General features: G+C 42.7%; 1 protein-coding gene across 1 annotated transcript in view; it reads left to right on the top strand.

Annotated features, from left to right (window-relative positions):
* VPS13D (vacuolar protein sorting 13 homolog D) overlaps window positions 1–23,098 on the top strand; it is a 217,108-nt gene that overhangs the window by 60,317 nt on the left and 133,693 nt on the right. Inside the window, exons 31-40 of the mRNA XM_080922046.1 lie at window positions 689–901; window positions 4,579–4,841; window positions 5,797–5,930; window positions 9,398–9,553; window positions 11,435–11,645; window positions 12,268–12,342; window positions 15,679–15,885; window positions 18,041–18,130; window positions 19,430–19,570; window positions 20,562–20,684. Coding sequence (XP_080778172.1) covers window positions 689–901; window positions 4,579–4,841; window positions 5,797–5,930; window positions 9,398–9,553; window positions 11,435–11,645; window positions 12,268–12,342; window positions 15,679–15,885; window positions 18,041–18,130; window positions 19,430–19,570; window positions 20,562–20,684 — 1,613 coding nt within the window. The remainder of the gene's footprint in view (window positions 1–688; window positions 902–4,578; window positions 4,842–5,796; window positions 5,931–9,397; window positions 9,554–11,434; window positions 11,646–12,267; window positions 12,343–15,678; window positions 15,886–18,040; window positions 18,131–19,429; window positions 19,571–20,561; window positions 20,685–23,098) is intronic.

The following is a 23,098-nucleotide window of genomic DNA, read 5'->3' as shown; positions in this document are numbered from 1 at the left end:
TCTTTTTGTTCAAAGCTTGTGTGGCCTGCTCCCAGCTCAGCTGAGGGGAGCCATGCCATGGTGAACCTGCATTCTTGGGGGCCAGCTACTCTTTTGATTTGTACCTTGAGTTTTTCAATATGGAAGGATTCTGTGTATATTATAATGGTACTGAGCAACTCCTAATCGCTCTTTGCAACTTTCTCTTTTTCCAAAAAAGACAGTGGGTCTGAATGTCCTTCCTATTGATGGGTCAGTTTTCTTGCTTGCCTGAGTGCAGAGTAGGATGCTGCTTCCAGTGAGCTGTAGTGGTCTTACACAGACGTGCCCGCTGGCTCTGCAGAGAGAAATTTAGGCATGCTATAATTTCACAGGTGGAGGTCAAAAGAGACCCTGGATATCCACTGGGGATTAGGATTTAATACATGGCTTTGTTAGCCTAGGATGGGACATGGGATAGTCAATCACTAAGGATATGATGGACTGGGTATATTATTATTCCTTATGCCTTCCTGTGGATATAACACCTCTCTGCGATTGGAAACGGTTTAAGGCACAGTGCCACTGACTGCATGTTGAGTGCCCAGTTCAGGGTTTCAGATTGAATGGTGCTCTGGTACACTGATGATGTCACTCTTGTCCCACACCTGAACTTCATTTCACAAAGTAGGATTGTGTTTAACATCTCCTTTGCTTTCTTCCCTTTCAGATTTGACTTTAAGAAATGTAAGCTGCTCTATGAGAGTTTTTCCAACCAGACCAAGTCCATTAACTTGGTTTCCCATTCTATGATGGCATTTGACACCCGATATTCTGGGCAGAAGCCCAGCCATGGCATGACCAATGTGTTCAACTGTATCTTTCAGCCCTCCAAGAGCAGCAGCGCCACCCAGGGCTCCATTCAGATTGAACTGCATTTCAGGTAGTGGAGGCAGACGCCAGCTCTGCCTTCCTTTGTCTGTCTGTGCTGTCCTCCACCCTGTACGCCTCGCCTCCAGAGAGGTCTCATTGGGTAGCATAGTGTAGCTTGAAGTTTACTGTGTAGCCCAGGGTTTCCTCCTTGCCTCCACCTTCCCAGTGATGGAATTATCCCCACATTTGGCTCCCCAACTCTGCCTTTCCTTATGGTGATACTTCTTTTCATGTCCAGTGGGCCAAGTCCCTGTGGATTTAGAACGTCAAAGAGAAACTGTGAGGGTGCGCAGTCAGGCTCACAAGCACTCACCAGCTCTCTGCTGTGTGAACAGCCCTGCTTACTTGCAGTATTATGGATTCGCCAAAAGATGTCTCTGTTGCTTAAAAAAGAAAGAAAGAAAAAAGAAGAAAAAATGGGGGGGGGGGGGGGGAGAGAGGAAGGAGTTTGGCATTAAGCCAGATCCTCAAAATCAACCTCCTTGTAAGCTTTAATTTGTAAAGTGGCTTGGGGAAGGAAGAAATTATGTGAGTTTAAGGGAAAAACCCAAGCCAAAAACCTTTTGGTCTGCATGAAAGAATGGTGGTTTTGAACATTATTTATTTCTGTCTGGCAGTGGGGCAGAGAGGGGAGGGAAGGTGCTCTAGAATCAGACAGACCTTATCCCCAAGACTTAGTCTTCCTCTTCATAGCAGTGTGTATCCTTGTTGAGCCCTGAGATAGACTTTCCTCTTTTATGGAATGAACCAAAATTCAAACAAAAACCCATGCCTGTATCCTTGGTCAGGGGTAAGAGTTGAGTCATTCTGACAGTCACTTGGCACCTGCAGAAGCTGCTGCTGTCACTGTTGTCATAGCTTGTGTGAAATTATTATGACTTGGGGCTATTCTTGAACTTGTAAGGCTGGCATTTCAGTGTGCTGCTCCGAGTTTAGCCTTTGAAGGAAAGAGATCTTGGTGTCTCATATGCCTTTAGGAAGCCTAACAAAAGAGACATTTTAGCCCTTGTGTACCCAACAGTGGCAATGCTAGTGGCTTCCTGCTAGTCCCTGACTTGACCAGGCCTACTGCCAGTTGAATCCTCCCAGATCTGCAAACATGGGCAATTTCTCTCTCCTTTTACACACGAAGAGATAGATACCTGGAGAAGGTCCAAGTGACTCTTGGAAGGTTACACAGCTTAAAAGTCTAGTAGTCACAAGTTAGACCCGACCTTTGATATCAAAGCTGAGTCTCTCTAACTCTTAGGCCCTCTGGCCTCTGTCAGTGGCTGGGTATAGCCTTGGGATATGATGGGTGTGCTTGGCAGCCTCTTGGAAGATATTTCTCAGAAGGGAAGGCTTCTGTGTATTTGGGCCTGTTGCAGAGGGATAATTTGGTCACTTTATTCAGATTGATCTTGACTTTTTACACTTTATTCTTATTGATTTTGGCTTTTGACATTCTTCATCATGGCTTTAATGTACAGGGGGCCCAGATTATTGTTCTGACTATATACTAAAGTCATATAATTTCATGCAGCCAAACAATCAGTTCTTACCTTGGCTCTTGCTAACAGAAGTGCCCTTGTTAGTGAGAGGAGAGAACTGCTTCAGGAAGAATTGTTCTTCTGTTGGGATTTTGTATGTCAAATATAAATCACTTCACAGTGTTTAAAGGCTTGAAATTTTTTCCAGAAGCAGAGTCTGACACACTTACTTTCCAGTTAGCACTGAATTCTGACAGTCCCTGCTTAAAATGGGCTGGAAAAATTTTACAGAGGGCAACATTTTTTGTTCATTACAAAGGGCAGAGTGTTTCTGTGACAAATGCTGTATGTGAGAAGGAGCTGTGTCTGGCCATGCCCTTTAACTAGAGGCAGCAAGCCAGGTTTAGCAGAAATGAGACTGGAAAAAGCAGCCTCAGGCACCCTAAGTCAGCCTTTCCCAAACAGGCTTGGAAGTGAGTGAATGCACAGCCAATCTCCAGACCCTGCCTGTCACTAGCCTGTCTCTGGCTTTCCTTCCTCTGCCTGCTAGTGTGGTAATAGGGCTGGCTATTGCCCTGAGGACACTGTGGCTTCAGGCCAGGCCTGGGAAACATTCTTGGGAACCTTGAAGGCTATAAAACAAGTTCTTGTCCCCCATCTTTTCCTCTAAGTGCCCCATTTCCACTCTGGGATGCTTACTATCCTTTTGTGGCCAATGTCCTCTTCTCAGGCTAAAAGATTGGGTTCCCATGTTAGTTGAAGCTAAAGAAGCCAGACAGCACTCACATATGAATGTGGTGTTTGTGAAGCAGTCCTGACCTGCCCATCAGAAAAGAAGCTGGCATTTGGAGAGTACCTGCTGTGTGCCTCAGGCCTTCTCCTGCAGTGTTAGTACTTTTCGATTTATCTGTGAGGAAACAGGTTGATATGCCCAGGGTAACACAGGTTGAGAGTGATAAGATTTTAGTGTGGTTCTCTTAACTTCTAAGTCTCTGGTCTTCCTCCTAGACCAGTCTTTCCCAGACCAGCACCGCAGGTTTGCCATTCTTAAAAGAAGTGCCAAGGGCCAAAAGCAACTCAGAATTTGGATTTTTCTGCTGGCATTTTGGAGAATTTGCATAGGCTTTGCTAGCCAAACTCTTCTAGTAATATCTAGGAAGAAATGCCTCAGCAATTAAGGCTGCTTTCAGAGGGCCCAGGTTTTATTTCTAGAACTACGGTGATGATTCACAACCATTACTAATCCTGGCCCAGGGGACCAAGGTTCTTTTCTGGCCTCCTTGGGCACTGTATACATGTACTGGAAAGACACACGTACAGGCAACACCCATACACATAACAACAGAACAAAAAGCACCCAAAGGTTCTCAGGGCATATTGGAGCCTTTTGGGTTGACTGGAATGTGTACCCTGCATTGGTATTCCAGGCCCGGCTGTACTATGTGTACACTGTGGTGTGGCTGGGACCATCCTAGCTCCACCTACCACATGTCCATTGTGCCCTCTCAATTATTATATTATCAATATCAATAACAATAATAGACAGCCAACAAGGTTGACACTGCCAAGTGCCTGTTTCAGAATCATGTTAGTTAAAGGCACTGCTGTCTTGCCTTCTTAAATATAGTTAATACTCTTGGTTATTATTATATATTTTTAATGGAGGTCTGGCAGTTGGTTTGTTGATTAAGAGTATTTGCTCCTTTTGCAGAAGACCTGGGTTCAGTTCCCAACACCCACATGGTGACTTAAAACTGTTAGTAACTCCAGTTCCAGAGGATCCAGTGCCTTCTTCTGACTTTCATGGGTTCTGGGCATGTACATATTACACAAACATACATGCAGGCAAAACACTCAAACATAAAATAAATTCTTTAAACCATACGACTAACCTCCAGAAAACGTACTACTTTGTGTACTCATAAAGCAGTGCTCAGAGTGTTTCCAACTCAAAGCTGGCAGTGTAAGCATCACTGGAGGGGCCTGGCACTGCACACTGCACACCTGCATTTGCAGCTACACAGCAGCCTGAAGCAGGAGTGTCACTGAGTCCAGGCATTTGAGGCCACGTTGGATAACACAGGGATAACATAAAAACAGAATAACACTGAACTGCTACTTGCTGGAGTAGGGCCTTAGGAGGCCCAGCCGGTGATTAAATACATGTTTCTCTTTGCAATTCTGTTTTTTTTTTTTTTTTCTGCCTTCCTTTTTGTAGATCTACGAAGGATTCCTCCTGTTTCACTGTCGTTCTCAACAATCTCCGTGTGTTTCTCATATTTGACTGGCTGCTGTTGGTCCATGACTTCCTGCACACTCCCAGTGATATTAAGAAACAAAATGTCACCCCTGCACGCCATCGCAATGCCAGCAGTGAATCTGCTGTTGTTCCCAAAACTGTTAAGAGTGGAGTAGTCACCAAGCGGTCTTCCCTCCCTGTGTCCAATGAGAGGCACTTGGAGGTCAAGGTCAATGTAACAGGTGATTGTTCATAGTGTGCTTCACTGATTGGTGGTTTGGATGTTCATCAGACCTGTCTTGACAGTTTCCCTGTGCCAACCATCTCTCTCTCTCTCTCTCTCTCTCTCTCTCTCTCTCTCTCTCAGACAAGATCTCACATAGGCTAACCTCAAACACTGAGGCCTGCTTGCTTCTGTCTGCTCAGTGCTGAGAATAAAGTGTTTTTGTGTTCTGGGATTGTTGGTGTAAACCACTACAGCTTTTTTTTCTTTTTTCTTTTGGATAAAAACCCAGTGTGCATGAGTCTTTGAGATGCAAATGACCACAAAGCTGTCAGTGCTTACTAGTAGAGGTTGCTGGGCACCAGTGGGATACACTCTTGTGGGCAGCATGAACAGCTGTGCCAAGCTCTTGTGATGGTCCTGCCTGACCAACCAGTCTGACTTTTTGCTTGGATTCTAAGTCCTTTGGAGAAGGAAAGCTCTCCCACCTCTAAGATTTATTTGTTCATGTATTTAATGTGTATGAGTACTCTGTCATCATGCACATCAGAAGAGGGAATCAGATCCCATTATAGATCGTTGTGAACCAACATGTGGTTGCTGGGAATTGAACTCAGGACACTGGGAAGAGCAGCCACTGCTCTTAACCCCCGAGTCATCTCTCCAGCTTGGAAAATCCTTTTTAACCTTGGACTACCTTTTTTGTGCCTCTCACAATGACTGGTATGTCATTTCTGTCTGTCTTGAACATGCAGGTCAAAGAGAAGAGCTAATTCCATCCCTTCTGCTAGGCCCTGCTCTGTTAGCTCAGCCGTGCTTTCTAGATTCCAAGTCTGGGATGATAGTGAAGCGGGATGTTGAGAGCTGTCCTGAGTAAACAGTCGGTCTTCTCACCTGCCACAACTGCGCCTCTTGTGTTGACAGTAGGTGATGCAAACCTCCTTGCTTGCCTTGACTGATGATGTCCTTTGCAGGCACAGAGTTTGTGGTTGTTGAAGATGTGTCCTGCTTTGATACCAATGCCATTATTCTGAAAGGCACCACAGTGCTCACCTATAAGCCCCGCTTTGTTGATCGCCCCTTTTCAGGAAGTTTGTTTGGCATTGAGGTAAGTTTGTGTGTTGACCACATCATTGCATGTTGGGCTCCATAGGGAAGCATCTGGAAAAGTATTTGTTTGCTTTATGAATGCTTATCTACCAGTTCTAGGAATGGAACTGAGGGCCTTTTGTGAATGCTACGGCAAGCATCTTTCTACTAAGCTACATCTCCATCCAGTTCCCTTTTTATGTTAAACTGTTTGCTAGTCCCAATCTCCAGAGCTTCTGAGTCAATAGGGCTGGGAAAAGACTGGAAGCTCTTGTCTTTATAAATATATTTGTTTGTGTAATATATATATATATATATATATATATATATATATATCCACACATACACATATATATGTATATGTAGTGTGTTATGTTCTTGTAATTCATATATGGATATATGTGGTGTATATAATTTATAACTGTATTCATATATATAATACAGTATAATTTATACATACAGATATATATTACATCTATATGATTTTAATAGATATATGTATATAAATATATGATATAGTATATGTAATTTATATGCAGATATATGGTATATAAATTATGTATGTATACATATATAGTATATGTGGTATACATATATAGTATATACTTTATATATAATATGGTTATATAGTATGTATAATGGAGTGTGTGTGTATGTGTGTGTGTGTGTGTGTGTGTGTGTGTGTGTGTATTGCTTTGCATTAACCTAAGGCCTTGTGCTAGTTAGGCAACTACTCTACTTAGGTATATTTCTGTTCAGCTCAATCTTTTTCTATTTTGATTGTCCTAATTGCCTAGGCTAGCCTTGAACTTTTGGTTCTTTTGCTTTAGCCACTGGGGTAGCTGGGATTGCAGATCTGTGCCATCATATTCATCATGGCCTCCTGAGCTCTTCTTAGGGAAACATTGTTTAGTAAAAGGCCGCTTGCTTTCTCCTTCAGTCTGGTACCTTACTCTCCTATGTTCTCTCCTCCAGTGCAAGACTGTGAACACACAGGGCTCTTTCTTAGAGACCTGCCTTCTCAGGACATTAGTCAGGGAGACTTTCTTAGTTCCCATTTCCATTAGCACCTTGTTGGGTGGTCTGTCTCTGCATGTCTCATCTCCCCCTAGCCAGGGTTTATGCAGTATTTCTTTTTTCTTTTTTTAAAAAATATTTAAACAATGGTGCTTTATTGAAAAAAGGGTTAATTTAAATGGATACAGAGTTGGAGTCTGAAATGTTTTCAAAATACATTTTCTACAAGTGCAAGTTACTTCTTAGTAAGAGTAAGCATTTGTTAGCAAAAACAGTAAAACTGAAGTGGCTGCAAGACCTCACAATGCACACTGCCATCCTTGGGTGTCAGCTGGCCCCAAGTGGCATCCTTAGCTCACAGACACCGGACTCACATGGAATGCTTGGGAATTCCTTCGTTTTGTTTTTAAATCTTTCTCCAACAAAGTCAATGTGAAAGTAAGTCAAGCAAAGGTCTGCATGGGTGCACTCTAAAGTCATCGGCGCCTTTCTTGGGAGAGACTTCCCTGACCACTCACAGTGATGCAGTGTGAAGGGCAAGGTGAGCAAACACATTTTTCTTTGTACTTCATAAATAATCCTTTGTAAGCTTCGCTTTATTAGTACCATTGGTTTTTGGCCTGAATTAAACATAAATCCCTGCCTCATCGTCAGTCACGCACTTCCTTCTTTATGCAATATTTCTTTCCTGTGCTGGAAAAGATGGACCACAAGGCTCCTTAGCATATGCCAAGTTAACATCTTACAATACATCTCCCCTGTGAACTCTCAGGGAGAATTTAGAAATAAGATCCAATTGGGGATTGATTAATGGATTGCCAGATACAGTTGGTTTTGTGTAGTCTCTAAAGGAAAAAGGAAAATGAATATTTTTCCTGTAAAGTCTTAGAAAAACTTTGTTGCAGGTTTGTGCAGCTGAGGCAGTGGTACTGTTTGCCTCAATTGTTTCCTCACACTGAGTACAGTCCTGTGAGCAGCCAGGGCCCTGGAGTAAGGCAGGTCTGCTTAGAAAAGACAATGAGGGGCTTATATGGTGTCACTCAGGAGTATATGATCTATAGTACTGCTCTGGTGAGTCATGTGTGACTTAAAGGATTATGTCTCTGATGTTGGTGTGATTATGAAGGAGGAAATTGTACTTGGGTACTCTTTGTCACCAGGGCATATCATATGCAATATTAAGCAACATTCACCCTGTCTCTTAAGTCTTGAGACAACAAAGGGGACAAGACAGAGCTATCTCTGTGGGTTGCTCTTAACTCATGGATCTTAGTAAATGTTCCTCTCACCATGTAGTGGGATATTTGCTCAGCCTCTTGCCCCTTCTGATAGAACTTTGAATCCCTTCCACTGGGTCACTCATTTTCACTGGAAGCCATATGTGGTCCTTTGTGTAGCTGAAGCCTCCTCTCTCCCCCAAAGAAAAAAGGAAAATGAAACTTTCTTGTCCCAATGTCTCAGTAAAATGATGTGGCAAAATATTTGAGATGCCCAGTTTTTTAGGTAATACAATTAGATTTCAGTTGGTAGATCACTGGGGAGAACTGGTGAAGCAGAATGTAAGAATCTTGAATACAGTGGAGGGCTTTGGTAATCTTGGCTTCCATAGTGCTAAGAAATGCCCCACGAGGATAGAGTCTTGCCAGGAGATGAGTAGCTTCAAATGAATGGTCCCCACTTTCCTCCATGCTCCTTTTGAACACTACAGTAACTTGGCCCCAGAGTGGGAGCCCCTCTCCCCACTTCCGTCTGTCTGCTCAGAAGCATATTTATCTGTTAGCAATGTGTGAGGTCTAATGTAATGGACTCCTGAGTACTCTTCCCTCAGCTTCAATAATGAATGAACTTTAGAATTAGCAAATTCTGAAAGGAGGGAAAATTCCTTTGAAATAAATAATTCCTATTTTCTTTGTGTGTGTGTTCTATCTTGTCTTCAAAAGAAATTCGTCGTCGTCGTTGTCGTCACCATTGTTGTCATCATCATCATCATCATTTTGTTCACTTGATAATAGGATTCCACTATGTAGCATAGGCTGGCTTTTAATTTATAGTCCTTGTGGATCAGCTTTCCAACAATTGGGATTCTAGACAAGAGTCTCCATGCCTAGCTTTGTAATATTTAATGGGGCTGTATTTTTATGTTACCTGTGATGTGCTGATCTTAGTAGAGATTAACTTGCATAGAGGGCTGGTGTGGTGGAGCATGCCTCAGTCTTTCAAAGAGCAGGAGATCTATAAGCTGTTGTGGACGAATAGAAACACTTTCCTGCAGGTGAACTACTGAACCTTCTCTCGGCCACTGGCTAGAGTGGCAGCCTCGGATCTTTACAGTGTTTACTTCAGTAGATGATTCAGGTCTTGTGAGAGGCTGATTGCTCCTGAGACAGCCCACTGGTGCTGCTAAGTGCTACAGCCTCTACAGCCTCCTAAGGCAAGCCATAATCTTTCTTTGTACTGTTTCATTTTCAGGTGTTTTCATGCCGACTAGGGAATGAGCAGGACACTGCTCTTTCAATTGTGGATCCGGTTCAAATTCAAGTGGAGCTGGTAGGGAACTCTTCTTACCAGAATAGTTCTGGGCTGATGGATGCGTTCAACAGTGAAGACTTCCCACCCATTCTAGAGGTAATGCTGAGCTGTGTCCAACCCATGGATGCACTGTAGGTTCAGTTCAGGCACTCAGTCTAGCACCATTGTAGGTGTCTTAGTAGATGTAAAATAAATGTGATGTCAGCTAGGATCTTGCCATGTAGACAAAGATAGAAGACCCTTTAAATTACTAATACCATTTTGAATTTCTGTAATTGTTGACAGAAAGCATAACACAATATAGGTAAGATATATTCCTTGTGGGTAGAGTGCAGGATTGAGGAGTCCAGGGGCAGATAGGATAATCCAGCACAGGAGGAGAGCATTCCAGGTCCAGAAGCCGAGTTAAGGCAGAAGGGGGTCTCACTGGGACTGAGAGGTGTTCAGGAAAGTGGCAACTGAAGCTGAAGCCAGGCAAGGGAGGGTTAAAATGCTGGTGTTCTTGATACTACTTTCTTTTAAAGATTTCATTTCTTGTGCGCGCGCGTGTGTGTGTGTGTGTGTGTGTGTGTGTGTGTGTGTGTGTGTGTGTGTGTGTGTCTGTTTGTGAATGTTCATAGAGGCTAGAAAAAGTTGCTGAACTTATAGGCAATTGTTGCTTAATGCAGGTGCTAGAAACTGAACTCAGGTGCTCTGGAAGAGCAGTAAATGCTCTGAACCACTGAGCAGTCTCTCTAAGCAAGGTATTCTGTGTTGTTTTTTGTAAGAGGGCAATGATCAATCATTCACTTGGATCATGGGGAACCAATAGAGAAAGCCTTATTGTTTTTCAGTTCCAGCAGTACCTCACTAGAAAACTATTGAGTGAGTAAATAAGGTTTCTCCCAGACCTGTGCACCCTCACTAGTGTTGCCTGCTCACAGCATCTGTGCTGCCCTCACCAGTGGAGTGTATTGCTTACCCTGAGGAGGTGTGCATTTCAGAAATGGTGGTTCTATACTTGACCAAGTAAGGCTATGTTTGAATAAAGAAAACATTTTATTCATTGTTATTTTTATTAATAATAATGTATTATTATTACTATTATTATTGATGAGGTCCTGTGTAGCTTAGGCTGGCCTGGAACTCCTGATTCTCCTATGTCTATCTCTTGAGTGCTGGCAATATCAGGGGCAAAGAGATTTATTTTGTTGATGTTCTAGTTTCAATTCTGTTGCTGTGATAAAATATCCCGATGGAAAGAAACTTAGAGGAGAAAAGGGTATTTCATTTTACAGTTCCAGGTTATGGTTCAATATTGTGAAAAGGTCAAGGCAGCAACTTCAAACAGCCAGTTATATCATATCCTGAGTCAAGAGCAGGAAGAAATGAGTGCATTCATAATTGCTTTCTTGCTTGATGTTTCTCACGTGCTTCAGCACCTGCTGCCTAGGGAATGATACCACCCACAGTGGGCTGGGATTGTTCATGTAAGTTAACTTAAGACACAGCCACTAAGACATGTCCAAAGGCTACCTCAGTACAGCCAGTCTCATACTGAGACTCTTCTCCAGGTAATTATTGGTTGTGTCATGTTGACAAAGTTACTCATCACAGTTGATCAGTTTTTTATTTCAGACATTAAAAAAAAAGTAATGGCACTATGTAAAATGGATTAGTAAAATGTTGCCAATAGATGATCCTCTCCCCTAGCTATATTCCTTTCTTGTGTGGTATTAATTGTTCTAGAATAATCCTAATTTAGTGTTTTGTTTTATTTTAATTTCATTCTGTTTTGTGACTACTATCTGATGGCTGAGATATAGTACCTCATCATCATTTACTTAATTTCAAGACCTTTGCAATCTTCTAAATAAGAAGGTTGTAATTACATCTAGACTACTGGGACATAAAGTAGGAGTGATTATATTTGAGTGATATGTAGGACAAAGCCAAAAGCAATTTTAGAAACCATTGCTACCTTTTACATTCCATTAGATTCAGTTACAAGCCCTGGATATCAGACTCTCCTATAATGATGTTCAGCTATTTCTTGCCATTGCAAAATCCATCCCAGAGCAAGCCAGTGCTGCAGCACCAGACTCGGCAGCCTTGGAGGCAGATTCTGTCAGCAGTAGTCTGCCAGGGGCATCTCGAATTGGAGAGGATGTCAGAGACGGGTCAAGACACACCTTAGATCCTGTCTTGGGTACGTGTTGAATTGGAGACCCATCAGTTTTCTAGGTAATATTCTCTTTCTCTCATTCATGTTTTACTCTACATCTTGGCTGGCTCTGCAATTGCTTCATCCTACATGACCCATGATGTTCTCAAACTTACGCCAATTCTCCTGCCTCAACCTCTGTGGTGCTGGAAATTATTCACCATATGGGTAACATACCCTGTCCCCCTTTAACCTTTTTCAGTTTTCTTATGCACAGTTGAATTGCTCCTAGCCTAATTGTCACTAAGTGTCATAGAAAACCCTAAGTATGACATTTTGTTTGTTTGTTTGTTTAAAAACAAATACCCTACAGTAACTGTTCCAGCTTGCAGGTGGGTTCCCCTCCCCCACCAACTCCTTGTGGAGTTGAATGGCTCACCTTCAAGTTTAATTTTAAAAATTAAGACGGAAAACTCTGAAACGATGCTGTTCTCACTAAATGATAGTCTTCTACTCTTAACAACAAAACATAAGGGAATGACAGAAAAGTTCAAGGTGCACATGTTAGACGTCTACACTAAAAGCTTACTTTCCCTCAAGAAAGGAAATGCTATTTGTCACCCCTTCCATCAGCCTGTGGAGTAATGTGTATGAAATTGTTTCCTAGAGTTACAGCTGGCTAGACTACAGGAGCTGGGCTTCAGCATGGAAGATTGTCGAAAGGCTCTTCTGGTGTGTCAAGGTAATTTGGGTGTGGCTTCCATTATCTGTTTGTCTTGACCATGCACTTCCTTCTTATTTACTCCTCAGTTCCTTCAGTTGGAGTGAGAGAGAATATGAATATTCAAGAAGTGTCTTGAAGAATATGAATATTCAATGTGTTTTGAAGAGGGGGTGGGGCTGAACATCCTTCTGATTTGGCCATGGTTGTGATCCGACAAGGGTTATCATTGGAGCTGTCTGTGTGGGTCAGATTCTTTCTCTACCCCACATCAGCTGCTCTTAAAGGACCCTGGGCAAGTCACTGAGCCTCTCAGTGTTAATGCTTCCTTACCTCTGAAGCTCCAGAAGAAGGCCCTGGCTGTGGATAAATGCCTGGTACTGGTTATTAGTGGTGTTGGTAATGGTACTGGCTCTGAGGCTCTGATGACCATGACCATGTGCTGAGCTCTTATGGCTCTGTCTCTGGTCTTTTAAACAAACACCTATTACATATTTACTTGTGTGGATTTATGTTTATGGTATACTTGATAGTTAGAGGACAACTTGGAGTTAGTTGTCTCCTTCTATAATGTGGGTCTTGGGGATTGAATTCATGTTGTCAGTTTTAGCAGCAGGTGCCTTTACTCATTGAGCCTTCTGACTAAGCCCATCTTTGTTTCATTTAGTGTCAGACTTGAACCCATTATGAGGCCCAGGATGATCTTAAAACTTCTGATCCTCCAATCTCTACGACCCTAGCACTAGGATTATAGGTGTGAGCTACCTTGCTTGGTTTTATCCAGTGCTGGTGATAGAACACAGTAGGCAGGCATTTTGAGCTCCATCCCTGTCCCTAGCCTGGCTCTGGGTTTCTTGTGGAGTCTCCTAGCTCTTAGAAATAGCCATTATTGTCTGGACTTCAGATGAGGAAACCTGCTCAGACAGGTTAAGCAAGTTTGTCTGAGTTTATCCATTGCTGCTAGCCTAATGTGCATTAAAGAGAAGTCTGTCTGATGTGAAGCCCGTGTCCTTTCTTCTGTGGCCTGATGCACTCTGTGTCCTTCTACTATGGCAGTCCTTACCCACCTCTTGTTTATTTTAAGAAAAAGACAGTATTTCCAAAGTGTGGTTCCTTCCAGCCATTCCACATCTGTGCATTCTCTACTTTTCTAGGTGAAAAATGTGTATGGGTGTACAAACACACAGAGTTTAGTGCTAGAGACTAAGCCTAGAGCCTAGTACATGCTAGGCGAGTGCACTGCCGTGGAGCTGTGCCCCTGACCCCCACTGCATTTTGTTTATTGATAGTTGCATGACAGTCTCCTTCTTAACTGCGGTCTTCTCACTCCATGGTTTCCTTCATTTGAGCTCAGCCCTGCTCTGAAGAAGATTAAATTGACAGTCCTACGAACAGTTTATGAGTTTTAACTTTTACTCCATTCTGAGTAGAGTGGTAGAATGGTTCTCTAGTCGGCCTGGGAGAGGAGTCATCCTTTGACTGACGTATCCACAGTCCAGGTGCCACTTGCTCAGTACGCAGTGTGGCAGAGCTTGTGTTTGTGTAACCCTTTTATAACTTGAAAGGGGGCCCAAAGCAGAGAGCAGTGCCCTGTGGGATTCCGAGGTGCCCAAAGAAGCTGCAGAGTGCACCCTTTAAGGTCCAGGTAAAAGTTTTTAGCCAGGAAAGAAGTGTTCAGAGAAGCCCTGTGCTGAGGTTGCTGAGATCTATAGATACATAGAATTCTTCTGTCAATAAATTTCGAAGGAAAATTTGTGCCAGTTTTTACCAAATGCTTCAGCCACAGTACGCATCAGTGACAGGGTAGGTGCTGAGGTACAGGGCTTGCTGCTTTATACTTGCAGTGGCCTTGGAATCTCATGCATGAGATTTGTGATTTTGGAAATCTTTATGGAATCTGGGATCCACAAATGAGAGAAATCATGTGACACTTGTGTTTCTGAGTCTAGGTTATTTTCCTTCACGTGATGGTTTTTAATTGTGTTCACTTTCCCTAAAACACATCATTGCATTCTTCTCTGTGGCTGAATTACTGCACTGTGCATGCGAATCATACATTCTCTTCCCAGTCATGCTGATGCACACCTAGGCTGACTCTCTCTCTTTCTTCCTTCCCCTCTTTCTCTCTCTCTCCCTCTCCCTTTCCCTGTGTGTGTGAGCGTGTGTGTGTGTGTGTATGCACATGAGGCTATGTACATATGTACATATCTGTGGTGTCTTTATAGCTCTTTCCTGTGGAGAACACATACTATTTTAGAATGCTGTGCTAAGGTTACACCCCAGCATATTGTGTGTAGAGATGCTCATTGTATCCCCTGAAACCCCTTTACCACTGAAAACAGTCAGGGTGGCTTAGCTGTCTGGGTCCCTCAGCTTTGCTTTCACTCAGTCGTCACGACTTAACTTTATACTTCATCATGTCTATGACTGTTAATTTTTTAGCTATTCAAACACATTTTCTCCCACAGTCTACAAACCCTTTTGGATTTCATTGTGATTGAACTAAAGCCACTTAGTGCCATTACTCAACAAGATGGAAATAACAGCTGCTTAAATCCAGGATCACTTACTGGGCTCTGCTCTGAGAACTCACTTCCTCTTTCTGTTGTTCCTCTAAGTGCTGCAGGGCACAGAGATCAAACAGCTTGTCCCGTATTTTGTAGCTGCAAAGTACAGAACCAGTCTAGACCAGGGTCAACTTGCTTCAGAGCACTGACCCTCAAGCAGGTGAATTGTCTTATGTTCTGAGTTCTGAGTGTGGAATGACATTGCTTCTTCCTTCTTTCTTTTTTCTATTCTGCCTTTATCTCTGTCCCTTCCTTCTTTTTTCTTTTCTTGGTGGCAAGAGGGTGTTAGGACACTTGTAATTTAGGCAGGGGGGATTAACAGTTCTCTTTCTCTCATATACAAATACATGAATGAGAGAGAGAGAGAGAGAGACAGACGGACAGAGACAGACAGATCACACTCAAGCATGCATCTTATTTTGTTCTCTGCTGTCTGGGAGTTTGTAATTAAGAAGACAGACTATGCACAAATTAAGACACTTGAGGACAGTTAACATCAGTATGATCAGAACTTGGGTGGAGATAAAACTTGCATGCTAAGTGGACTCTGGGCTCCCCAACTCTGCCCCCTTCCTCACCTTTCTGTTCACAGTTGCTACAGAAGGGGCCTTGGGAGTTAGTGCAGGGAAGGAGTTATCAACTTGAGTAGAAGATGTGCAACAACGGGAGCTTACCCATTATGTGCACCCCAGCCTAAGAATCCTTCCGGATTACAGCTCTCGGCTGCTCACAAATTCTTTGTAATGCTTTGGGAAGTAGTGGGACCTCACACCTTCTGGTTTTCTTGAAGGCCAGCTGAAGAAGGCAGCAAGTTGGCTGTTTAAGAATGCAGAACCCCTGAAGTCGCTGTCCCTGGTCTCCAGCAGCAGAGACAACCCAGGGGCCATGTCAGCTCCACGCATCTCTGGAGTGGAGGTCAAGGCTGAGAGCGTATGCATCTGTTTCATCGATGACTGCATGGACTGTGATGTGCCTCTGGCTGAGCTTACCTTCTCCCGTGAGTGTACCTGCCTGTGGGCTTGTCCTGTAGCCCAGTGCTGGTCTTTTCTTAGGATCTGCCTTTTCAGTTTTCCATGTATTCTTGTTCCCCTCTACTTCATAATGAAGGTAAAACTTAATAGTTTGATATACATTTTCAGAAAAAAAAAAAAAAACTTTTTTTTGAGACAGGGTTTCTCTGTGCAGCTCTGGCCATCCTGGAACTCTTTCTGTATTCAAGGCTGGTCTCGAATTTAGAGATCTGCCCGCCTCTGTCTTCAAGTGTTGGAATTAAATGTGTAAGCCAGATTTTTTTTTTTTTAAAACAAAGCAGAGTTGAGGCTTAGTAAAGGTATTTTAGGGTACGCTTAAGCAGGAGGGTTAGTGAGAGAGGCACTCAAGAAAAGAGTGAGCCATGCCTGAAAACATGGGTATGGGGTCTCAAGGGATAGTCAAGGAAAGTAATATACTCTCAATGCGTACAAGGATGTTTGCCCAGATAATTGTATTTGTTTTTTGTATGTGGCTTGAGCCTATAGCTCAGGAATAGGAGAAATTGACACTAATAAAATTTCCATCACATCAAGAGCTCCAGATAAGTTACACTGTCTGTCCCATACATAGACATAATGGTGAGTAGAGTCTCCTGGGATTTCTAAAACAAAATCTGGCAGAAAAATGCTTCTGCCTGTTTCTGTCTTGAAAACGAGGATCCTGTTAGAAGGCTCATGTGGCATCTCCTGCAATGGTGAGCAAACTATTCATCTGTTTTTGAAAGGCTGGGACCCTGGAAGGAGTGTTCTTTCCTCAGTGCCATAGGATGTGCTAGGATGAAGGTTCTGAAGGGAACCAGTGAGAGTCACCTGTCACTTGCCAGGTGGTTGTTGGTGGTAGATACCTTTAATTCCAGCACTCCAGAATTCAAGGACAGTCAGGGCTATACAGGGAAATGCTGTCTAGAAAAAAAAACAGAGGGGGTTGGGAGTTCAGAGGTAGAGAATACCCTGTCACTTCCAAGGTTTGCAGCTTGCCATCCTTCTCTCCCTCATCAAGTTTGGTTCTGGGGACTTGAGGTCAGCCTTTGCCTATCTTACACTTGAATCTTCTCCATGCTTTTTAAGGCTGCACAATTAAAAGCCACTAAGTTTTTGAGTGCTGGCATGAATGTCTTTTCTGTAGAGAATAATTATCTAACTTCTTATGTTTTCTATGGTGACCTTAAGATTTTGAACAAATACAGGGTAAGAAGGGGTTCATGAGTCTCCACACTTTTTTGAGGAACTGTGGACACTGATGGTCTCTGTGGAACACAGAGCCAGTTTTTAAGGGTGTGGTTCCTGGTTAGTCAACTGCACTGCTGTGGATAGCCCCACACCCAGGAGTATGTGGCCAGCTCAAATTGAAGTTGATGGGTTTAAAGTAAAAAGAGGGTACAATGTTCTTGGGGTAGGGATGGGCTATAGAACTCAGGGTAGATCTGAGAGGAATTAGAGGAAGAAATTGGGGGAAATATGGTCAAAATACATTATGTAAAAATTCTCAAGGAACTAAGAAACATGTTAAAAGCAATATATGCTACCATTTAGCAAGACATACCTTTTATTCTTTTTTCCCTCTTTCCATGCATTCAGGAGAAATACACTTTCATGTTACTAAGGCTTTGGTTATACCTATGTGCTGTGGATGGGAGCAAGGGGGAGTAAGACCATGTTTTAGGTGAAGTGCTGAAGGGAATGCTAAAGAATTACAATTAAGATAATAATGTATATCTTATTTTTTATGTATATGGGTGTTTTACGTACAACTATGCATCACTGTATGCCTGGAGGCCAAAAAAGGTCATCACATCCCTTGGAACTGGAGTTACAGATGGTGTTGAGCTACACGTGGGTGCTGGGAATTGAACCTGGTTCCTCTAGAAGAGCAGCCAGTGCTCTTAACCACTTATCCATCTCTCTAGCACAAGATAAGAGTATTTGAATGCAATGTTTATAATGTGCTGGTTATAAAACATTAAAATTCATATACAAACTTTCCTGGGAGCAGAACTGCTGTAGTTATGTGTGCTCTCCCATGAGGCTGCAGTAGCAGCTGTAGCTAATATTTGAAGTGCAGTTTGTCTGGGGAGGCCAGCTTTGCTCCTGCCTCTCCAGTGAGGTTTGCTTGTGTTGCAGGTCTGAATTTTCTTCAGCACATAAGAACTAACCCCGAGGGCTACGCCCACTTCACCCTGTCTGGAGATTATTATAACCGTGCTCTATCAGGTAAGTATGATGTGTGTATTATTGTAGGATTTAAAGAATAAGCTTTTATGTTTACCAGGACCTGTTGCTGCATACATTAGATGAGAAAAGGGTGGGGTGGGGAGAGACTGCGGAACAAGGGGCACCAGCACAGATCTCCTATTTTTTAAAAGTGTATTTTTGATGTGGTATGACTACACTTAGAAGTCGTTCAGAAGTTAGTAAGCTGGTCTTAAAGAGTTGAGCATTAATGGTTTTGTTTGTGTATTTGATTTGAGACAAGGTCTCATTCTGTAGCTCAGGCTATTCTGTGATTAATGCGTTAAGGCTCATTAATCCATTAATTCCAGGCCTCGAATTTGTGTAAACCCTTTTCTGCCTCAGCCTCCTGAGTGCTGAGATTATAGGCCTACACCACAATATGTGGCCCAAAATACAGTTTTCTACCCTGCAGTCAGGCAGGAGCAAAGTGTGGTACTACTACATACTGGGTGCAAATGAGCCAGTTTCTATGGTAGACTTGGAATTCATGTAGTTTAGAAGTATTCTTCATGACTTAGTGAAGTTGAACAAGCATATTGACAGCTTCTCCTCTTCTTCCTCCCCTTCCTATCCTCTCTACTACCTTCCGCTTTGAGACAGCGTCTCTCTATGTAGCTCCTGTGTCCTAGAACTTACTGTGCTCACTAGGCTGGCCTTGAACTCAATTAAGAGTCTTCCTGCTTCTGCTTCTCCAGTTCTGGTATCAAAGGTGTATGCCACCATCCCTGGTCTGATTTCCCATTTCTTATGTTGAACAACTACATGAATGCTTATAATAATATTTCCTTTACATTGTGTATATAGATATATTGTTAAAATTCATTTTGTATGTGTGACTTGTTTTAAGATTAAAACAAAGAAACAAGAACCTTGGGAAAGTTAAGCTAATGAGCCTTCAAATATGGCCTTGGTTCAGTGGTGGATTGTTCTGCGAGCAGGGTTGATGTAGGAGCTCTTAGCTAAAGCCACAGTTTTCTATTCTAACCTAAGTCTGAGGCTCTTTTTTTCCTGTCTTGGTTAAGGAAGAAGTCTTCTAGCTTCAATGAAACACGATGTGTACTTTCCCTCCTGATGGAGAGTGGTCATGCTCTTCCAGGCCAGTTCATGGACACCAGGCATCTATCTGTAGGATGACCTATAGCAGACGATGGTGCTTTCACTGTGTGATTGAATTGGAGCCATTAAGCTGTAGTCTGTCCTTGCCAAGCATTCATGATCAGTATTCTATAAAGCCTAGATATCTGCTGAACAGATGTTTTATTTCCTGCACTCTTTCAGGCTGGGAGCCATTTATTGAGCCATGGCCGTGCTCTGTATCCTGGCAACAGCAGGCAGCTAGTCTTCTCCATCCTCCTCGACTGAAGCTAGAGGCCAAGGCCAAACGCCGCCTGGATATCAACATCACTTCTGTACTGATAGGTAAGTGGGAAGCTGCCTGTTTTAGGCTAACATCTTTTCTGTAACATGAGTCTCATGCCTGCAGACAAGGATGCCAGGTGGGCAAATGCGTGGCCCTGTGCCTCACATCACTTCATCATGGCTGAACCCCTATGCTCAGTGACTAAGCAAGAATCGCAAAGGGTGAACTTTCTCATAATGTTTTATTAGTAGGGTTCACTAAATATCCTAGAGATGAGGTTAGATTCACTTCTGTTATTCATAGAGGAATATCTGTTTATTTTTTAAGCAAGATGTTGTGTTTAAGCCTAGGCTAGTCTCAAATTCACACTTTTCCTGTCTCAGCCTTCCAAGTGGGTGGAATTGCAGAGATGTACCATAATGTTCAGTTTCAGAGTGGTTCTTTAAGATATTCTTTGAGCAGAATGAGTTAGTTCCCTGTCAGTTGTCACGCCACCTTAACTCTGAAAATGGATTGTTTAAGGAACTGTCAAGCCGATGCAATGTGTTCTTGCCGCTTCTTTGGTGGCCCTGAAATACACGTTTCTGGATTCTGGATGTCCCTGCTGTGTCCCTCCTACAGAATGTGCACTGAAGACACAGCACAACAGTCACTGCTCCTGAGTGTGCTGTGTACTTAATGTCTCAGTCCCATCGCCTAGAGTCACTCTGCCGTCACTCTCACTGAGTCACATTTCATGAGGGACTTTGGTATACACCTGCTTTTGCCAAAGCCGAATAAATCTGACCTTCTCTGCCTTCCAGCATTGTATTTCTGTCTTTGCTTTAGCCTTTCACATCATGGGTGGCTTTATGAAGGTAGATCATCGGATTGCTTTAATCTCTTCCATGTGGAATTGCTGTCTCTAGGGTTCAACCTTTTTAGATTCTTGCATAGGCCCAGCATGTAGGGAGGCACTCAGTAAAAGCTACTTTTGCTCAATTGAAATTATTTGATATGAACTTTTTATCTTTTTCCATCTCCCTTCTTAATGTATGAAATTCTTTCTAGATCAGTATATAAGTACCAAGGAATCCTGGTTGGCGGATTACTGTAAAGAAGACAAGGAAACAGAGTCAGCCAAGACAGAAGACTGGATGGGCTCTTCTGTGGACCCACCATGCTTTGGACAAAGTAAGATTTTACCTATATCAGAGTTAGTCTGTAGAGCTGTGCTTCACTGAGATCCTCGAATAGAATGGTCCTTCTCTGAGAACTCCATAGAAGTTCTGACTTGCCTCTGTTGTTCATTTTAGACTTTGTAAAAGGCAGTTTTCTGGCACAAACTACTGAACTGTTAATGCAGGCTCTAATTCCATTGATGTGGGGGAGAGGAGATCTGCAGAACATTACTCTTGATTCCCAGTGATGCTGAAGATGAGTTGGTCCTGACTGTGTCAGGACAGGCTGTTGGTTCCTTTATTTTTACTTGGGCGAAAACAGTTGGCTTTGCAATCAACAGGATACTTTAAAACTGGGTTATAAAAACATTTAAAGCTAGTGCTAGAGGGTTTGTGTGTATTCTTGGAAAGAGGGAGAGCAAGATCCCAAGGGGGAAAATGTTTTTAAAAGGGTGGCCTGTATTGTTCATGGAATATAAAGGAATTGAATCCCAGAATCTTGAGGAAGAAGTCAGTGTGTTCTTTGTTGGTGTTTTCTGTCCTGATGAATACCTCAGCATAGAGCTCTGTTGGCCTCACAGCTGGGGAGATGGTGACAGACACCACAGGTCCTGGTTGTTCCACAAGCCACTGTCATCCAAATTCAGCTCAGCCCCAACTCTTTCAGTGTGGTTTCTTTGGGGAGTCTTGGCCTGACTTCACATAGCTTATGAATACTTAAGTATTCCATCTGGTCCACAAACAGTCCAGGAAGATAGGCTTTCTTAGCATAGGAAGCATTTGTGCTGGTTTGCCCCTCCTTGGGGCTTGTGAGCAGAGTGCATCCAGCTTCTAGAAAGACGACAGAGACTGCCCTGGGCTAGTTCTCTGTTCTTAGGCTATTGCTTCTGAGTTCGTGGAGTCCCAGCTCCAGCTCCCCTAACCCTCCTAATTTGTGTGGCAAAAACAGTAACCTCGCCTGTCCAGAAGATGCTTAAGTGATCTTTGTAGGATGGCCAAGAGCATGTGGTTCTGAAGATAGCTTTGTACTGGGGACCTTAGATCCTGTCAGTGCCAACTTCAGGAAGGCCTGACGCTCTGGAGACCCCACTCTTCTTACACTTTCTCCTCTCTCTGTTGTTAATAATCACCCTATCTATACTAAAGCTTGATTTTTATTTCTCTAGGTTTTTTTGGTGTGGCTGATGTCATACACTGTTTTAAACACCTGAAACTGACGTATCTAAATAGCAAGTGCCTTTTTATTGGGAATCCTGGAAGCCTTCTCAGAGGCCCCCTACAGTTTGTGTAGCATTGGCTTTCAAGATAGTAGCTTTCAACTATGTTGAATTGACTACCAATATTAAGAATTTATTTGAGAATTTTAGCCATATTTCTCCCAAAGTTAGGCATTTTACTGAGTCAAATGTAAAACAGGCTCCTGGCTCAGCCCTTATAGTGCAGTTCAGCCTTAGGAACTGGGATTCAATGCTGTTTCACTGTAACTTTAGTTTTGTGTTACCTTGGTTGTGGGCCTTGCAGTAAGGGCTGATTCTGTAGGCAAATCTCCATGGCATAACTTATTCCATGGATTATTTTATGAGCAATTCAAGTGTTTTTATTGATACTTATGTTCAGTTTAGAATTTAGTACTGTGAGATTCACAATGCTGGATTGTTGAAATCTGGAGGCAGCCTAACTCTTGCCCTAAGTATTTGAGGTACCCAATCGTCAATGTTCTGTCCTATGTTTTTCCCACTGGAATGGCATATCTCCCCTAAAATATGTACTGATTAGTTTCTATGACTCCTGGGCCAATCCATAACATGCTTTAAATGAAAACTCCCCAAAGGCTTGTTGTTTTCCTCAATGGGATATTCAACACATTCCCTGTCGCCTAATTAGAAAAAGAAGATACAGCCACACCATCAAATCTGTGCAAATAAATAAATAAATTAAATAATTGCTGGCTTTCACTAGCTCTTACTGGTTCTTAGCAGTGAGGAAGATGTTCTTGAAATTGCATGATGCTTGCATGCCATTTGTAATTTTTCTACCTGTGCTTGTTGAAGGTGAGTCTTGTTCACCGCACCTATTTTTGCCTTCTAACTTTGTCTCTCTGTCTACCAGGCCTCCCTCTTGTCTACCTTAGAACTAGGAGTACAGCCAGTCTGACTAACCTAGAGCACCAGATCTATGCTCGAGGTACAGTACAGCCAGAGGCTGGCATTATTTTCCTGTTTCAAGAACTGCCTTACATCGATCTGTTTACTGAATTTTTTAAAAAAATTATTTGTTGCTAATCGGAGCTGAATGGGAATATATTCACTTGTAAGTACTTTGCCTCAGTTACCTGAAACAAGGTTTCCAGCTCATGAATAAAGAGCAGCACCTCATCATGTCAGTAACAGCAGATGTGACTCTGGTGAAAGTGGAATCACACAAGGA

Source organism: Micromys minutus (genome assembly GCF_963924665.1).
Source record: "Micromys minutus genome assembly, chromosome: 9".
Taxonomy (NCBI): domain Eukaryota; kingdom Metazoa; phylum Chordata; class Mammalia; order Rodentia; family Muridae; genus Micromys; species Micromys minutus.
Note: the sequence above shows the minus strand (reverse complement) of the source record. Positions and strands in the feature narration are given on the sequence as shown.